The following is a 5,939-nucleotide window of genomic DNA, read 5'->3' on the forward strand; positions in this document are numbered from 1 at the left end:
GTCCTCGAATCTTTGAATTCCACAAGCAAGTTTTCTAGTTCTCGCTGCTAATTATGCATCAAACTCCACTCTAAGATGGAGAAAAAACAAAAAATAAAACAAAAAATAAAAAACCAGGGCAATTTTAGCTACGAAGAAGATGTCACATTCTCCAGTTCCTTTTTCTGCTATTACCTGTAAACCGTGACTCACTCCAAATAGAAAGATGAAGAAACAGGTACACAACAGTACTGCTTCTGCAAATCAGGTTCTGCATGAGTGCAAGACTTCCACGAGGCCATTGATATGTGTCCGGAATAGTTAGATGAACTGTAACACATCGACGGTAGTCCACATCTCCTTAAAGAGGATTTCCACGCCATGTTTTCGTAGAGGCAGGTGGCGAAAAAATCGATTAAAGTATTTTTAGAATATGACCAAAGCTTGGTTTCACAGTTTACAAAACAAGAGGAGTTTGGCGATGTGCAAGGAAATGGGACAGCTACTGCAGCAATAGTGACTCAGTGTTCCTCTTTTAATGAATTCGCTGCATAGATGGAGATGGTAGTGTGTGAAGAATGTCCCTTCAGTTTGTGCCGCAAAGATCACATCAAGGTTCAAGATTGGTTGATGTCGTAGTTGGGTACAAAGGCATTTGAAGTTTCAAGTTCTGCAGACTCTCCGTTTGGTTTGTCATTGTCCAGTGCATTCGACTTTTACTCACAGTATTTACTAAAGGTCATTTGAATTGTAGCATCTTAACATCTCTGTCGCACGGAGGGCTCAAATGAAGGAGCTAACATTTGGGGCATGTTGTAAAAGCCGAAGTCTGATTCCTACGTGTCTCTGACGAAGGCTGTGAACGACGAAAACACATTAAACTCCTGAATTTTCACCACGGTTTCAGGTAAACATAACACACTGCACTCCTTCCAATGTGTAAATACAGAGAATCATTGTTCAACTTGCTTCCTACGGACCTCTCCATACGCAGCGCTATGTTGAGATATCAAAATCTGAGAAGGTTCGTGAAATGGTTCCGCATGTTGTACCACATATTCAAAGTACTTAAACCCTTCTTCATACCGTTCAGCTTTTGCAAAGGCCTTAACCAATACACCGTATGTTACAATGTCAGCTATAAAGCCCTCGGCCTCCATCTGCTTCAACAACCTTTCTGCGTCGTCACAACGCCCTGCTTGGCCATATGCCTCCATGAGGGTTGTGTAGCTGCGAGTGTCGGGTACCACTCCACTGCTTTGCATCTCCTCAAATGTCTTCAATGCCGCCTGCACATCAGAAGTAAAGCCACATGCCAAGAAGCAGCTTATACTCCAGACTAATAAATGAAAGGATGGCGAACACATTATTACTCTCCTAGTTTTGTATTCAGAAACTCTGGGACAAGTGATGTCTCAGCTCATTAAATAAAGCACTTCACACATTCAGAACTACACTGAAAATCTTACTAAAGGAGGACCAAAATAATATTCTAGCATGGGGTTTGAATGGCTGACAGGCAATGGCTAGATAGCACATTTTTCCTACGAAACCACATTATCTAAAAATTCCTCGAGTGAATGTTTCTGATGTAATAGATCTTGGACAGACCTGCAGAGCGATAGCAGTTTCGAATATTTTCAAAGGAATTTAGATTTATATCCAGATGTGCCACTTTTCAAGAAAAATATGATAGTGATCGAATACAACACAATACCTTATACATGCCATGATGGCTGTAGCTGTTCATTAGTCCACAATACGCAGTCGCATTTGGGACGCAACCTGTCGCCCTCATTTCAACCCAAGCTCTTTCTGCCTCTTCGAAGTACCCCAATCGCCCATACATATTTATCAAGGCACTAAAGCTGACAAGATTGGGCGAATGACCAGCGGCTTTCAGCTCGTGAAAGATCTGCATAGCTTCACTTGCACTGCCGGCTTTACCAGCGGCATCCAGCAAAATGTTGTAAGTCCAAAGATCAGGAGTGCAACCTGCACGCTTCATAGTTTTCAAGAGATCCCTAGCCCTTCCCCTCCTGCTCCATTTGCTGTATGCATCGAGCATTGTGTTGTAAGTTACCTGCACAATCATTCAAAAGTTTCTCCAAGTGATACAAGCAATATTGATACAATGTTCTTGGAATATCTTGAAAGCTAGCAACGAATAATTTAGAAAAGCATGTGTAAATATGGGATTGATAGGCACCCTATCTGGAGTGCAACCCTTCCGTTGCATTTCGAGGAAGACACCTTCAGCCTCCGCAAACAGCCCACCTCTACCGCACATGTCAATGACAGTATTGTACGTGTAAAGGTCTGGGATGCACCCTTCATCTTCCATCCCTACAAATAAACACATAGCCTTCTCATAGCGTCCCTCTCTAGCATATGCCTTCAGTAGAGAGTTGTAAGTCCATGAATTAGGCGATCGCCCGAGCTCCTTCATTTCCTCAAAAAGCTCCACAGCTTCGTCCAGCCTCCCAGACCTCCCCAGCGAGTTGATCATAGTGGTGTATGATATTACATTAGGGAGGCAGTTCACAGCCTTCATTTCCTTCAAAATCTGGCTAGCAGTGTCGAAGAGACTTAAACAAACACATGCGTTTACCATACAATTGTAAGTAATGTCATTTGGTTGTACACCGGCTTGCTTCATCTCTTCAAAGAGACCCACTAAGTCAGGTAATCTGTAAGCCCTCTTAGTACAAGCATTTATAAGCGTGTTATACGTAAGAACGTTTGGGGAGCATCCCTTTTCCTTCATTGCCTCAAACAAAGCCCATGCTTCTTTAAGAAGGCCTTGCTTTGCATACCTGTCATATAAACAGAGTCCAGGTCAGTGAACCGCGAGAATAGATAGACATACATGTTTTGACGGGTTCTATCCTTAAAAAGTTTCAATCAAAGATTACATACAACGAATAAATAACACTCAACTTCTAACTTCGATGATAGAAGAAGTTAACAATATTCTATTGATTGAAATGCACAAACGCAATCTTACCCACTCAATAAAGCCGTGTATGCATGGACAGAAGGTGCAACGCCAGCTTTGGACATCCCTTCAAATATCTCTCTGGCAAGTCCGAGCTTTCCTTCACGCCCTAGAATGGAAATAATAGTCACGCAGTTATGTTCTTTTAACTCATACTCTAGATGCTCTTGCAAGAACCGGAACACTTGAAGAGCTTGCCTTCGTGCTCCTCGAATCTCCAGTTCCTTCATCATCTGCAAAGTATATATCTTGCTTAGACCACCGCTGTCCAGGTTTTAGGACGAGAGAGATCGACGATTACATACAGTTGCCACAACAGCTCACCTGATCCCAGTAGGTACTCCGGTTCCCAAATGACACTAGGGCTCTATGAAGTGCCTCTTCCATGTTATCAGTATGAGCTAGAATGTCAATCACAGCCTTCCGAACAATTTCGGGGATTAACTTCGTCTTCTTTACATTGCTTGAACCTGAATCATTCGGCGTCGCCTTCGCAGGCTTCGATTTGATCACTAACCGAGAGTTCCCCAACTCAAAGGCTTTACTGTCAGGCAATGACTTATCGGCTGGCTTAGATAATTCGCCCGAAGGTAATTCTTGGGGAGCGTCTGCTTGCCTTAACGGTTTACGCAGCAACGAAGTAGTAATGGAATTTTGACCTCCTCTTCTGCTTGAGAATACTTCTTTAAACTCGGTTGTATGAGCACTATTTAATGATGGTTCCCTTGCAGAATTACCGTCGTTGCTGATCAGAGCTTTATCAGTCGATACATAATCTTCTCGAACATCCTGTGTCTCCTTCGATTTCACAACCCTGTAAAATTTTGCATGATTGAAACATTTCAACGGAGTGCTGAAGTGTATAAGATGTCACCACCGCCATGACAACTACCTTGCACACTGTATTTGCAAAACCTCTATTGAATCAATTACAACGGTAGGTGCAAACAGTCCTCTTATTCACTAGCATCAAATTGAAAAAATCATCTTAACACTCACAGTCAAATCCGAATTCAGGATGTTTTGCGGGTCTGAAGGAATTTCTGTCTACCCAGCATTTGTAACGAATTGGTGCGTACACACATAGAACCCTAAACAGCAAACTCATGTTCGATGCTTGGGAATAATTGTGCCAGCCCAAGGAGAACAAAGTTGCATTTGTAACCATCGAAGTAATCAAATCCCTACAAGTGTTACAAAATTTGGTGTAAGCCACTACCTGAACTCCTGTGCTTGTGTTCGACTGCTACTGTCATCCGCACACATTGCAGAGTTGGCCATGCACAAGATGCAGAAACTTCTGTTTGCAAAAGATCTATGGGGTGTCCTTAATCTTCTGCCTACTACATTTTTCCCTATGCAGCAATGGATTGATGTCGAGATCGAAGTTAGGATGCTCCAAGGCTGGGCATGATGGACACTAGCTGCCCCAGCCCATGAGTGATTCAACATCACCATTCTGAAATCCACGCACTCTCTACATCCTCTACGAGTAAAACTAACGTTACAGAAGCTGTTCTGCGGAAATCAATCGAAACCTGTGACCAAATTCAGATTCCCACCCTCTTCGAATTACCACAGAAAAGCCTCCACGGTCATATCCATTCTCATTTCTCGCTCTCATCGTGGTCCCCATCCCTAAGGCAACCCAAAATGGTTACATCATCACAATCCCAGCTCAATTCTCACCAACGCTAAAACTCACAAGCGAAACACTCAATTTCCCAAAGAATCAGAAAATCCTCACGCAAATGCTCTGCCAGCTGCTCTAAAATCTCGGCTACTACTCACATCTTACACCAAACTCCACAGATGTGACTCCCTGCTCCCCGAACCCAATCACGCGCTAGAAAAATCACAAGCATCGATTATTGAAAACACTCACGACTCCAAAACGCCAAAAACCTTCGTCACCCGTGCACCCAGCCCCACAACAACGTGAATATCCTTTCATTCCACAGCTCAAAACCGCACCAGCTGTGTTCCAACCTTGAGCTTAACTTTTTTGTGGGTCAATCGACAGAGTTCCGCCATGGTCATCTAGATGGTGCGGTCGGTCCCACAGATGGAGCTTGAGGATGCAACGAAAGATGAGCATTAAAATCGGACGGGAGGAAAGCGAGTGTGGGGAGATTGTTATCGAGGTGGAGAGTGGAACGCAGGATTGCCATCTATCTGCAACTAAATTTGTCAGGGATCGGGCTCGTGCTCTTCACCGGATTGCTCCGGATGCCGTTCCGATTAGGGTTTTCCACCATGGTTCCACTGCTAATTGCTCTTCTTCTTCTTCTACTGCTTCATCATCTGGCTATGGTGGCTCTGTCTCCAAACCTGGCTCAGCAGCTTTGTTGCCAGCCCACATTCATGACACATTCTGCATATTCTGATCAAAACATATGGTGCCCAATTAGAACCGTGATTCACTTCATGTTTTTGTTGGCTACCCACAATGTATGATGTTTAAAATTGACATGAATCTGCAATAGAGGAATTTGTTTTTTTGTGACACAGGATGGGATTTTTTTGGATGGTTTTTATTAACTAGATGCTTGAGAACAAAGTATCTTATATCCTAACACCCATGGATTAACCAAGTGTTCATATTGGAATCGAAAATTGTGTTACAGATTAGTATTTGCTATTGATGGATTCTGTTTGATATAGTTTTCATATCCAATTGTGTTCTAATCATATTCTTGGCAGTCCAAGATTTGTTATGTCGTTGCAAAAATGTTTGCAATCGTCTAGTTTAGTTTATTTTATTTTAATCTATTATAAATGTCTATTTTTAAGATTTTGCTATAATTTATTTCTTTCAAATATGTCTCCTTGTATAAAAAATCCATCTAGCCTCCTTTTAAAAAAATAAACCTATAATATTGAGTCAACAAATACATACTTCTTATAAGAAACCAAATTGTATTAAATTAATTTGGATTTAGAAAGGAGTTTAACAACAAAT

At 42.2% G+C, this 5,939-nt stretch overlaps 1 protein-coding gene across 1 annotated transcript; it reads right to left on the minus strand.

Moving 5' to 3' along the window:
- Positions 1–707: 707 nt before the first annotated feature.
- LOC112285773 (uncharacterized) lies at positions 708–5,240 on the minus strand. The gene is made up of 6 exons (XM_024526879.3): positions 4,197–5,240; positions 3,302–3,791; positions 2,987–3,210; positions 2,189–2,795; positions 1,697–2,062; positions 708–1,268 (listed from the first exon to the last, which is right to left on the minus strand). The coding sequence occupies exons 1-6, from the start codon at positions 4,433–4,435 to the stop codon at positions 933–935; spliced, it is 2,262 nt and encodes a 753-aa protein (XP_024382647.1). The 5' UTR covers positions 4,436–5,240; the 3' UTR covers positions 708–932.
- Positions 5,241–5,939: the final 699 nt, after the last annotated feature.

This window comes from Physcomitrium patens, chromosome 8, assembly GCF_059467195.1.
Source record: "Physcomitrium patens ecotype Gransden chromosome 8, ASM5946719v1, whole genome shotgun sequence".
Taxonomy (NCBI): domain Eukaryota; kingdom Viridiplantae; phylum Streptophyta; class Bryopsida; order Funariales; family Funariaceae; genus Physcomitrium; species Physcomitrium patens.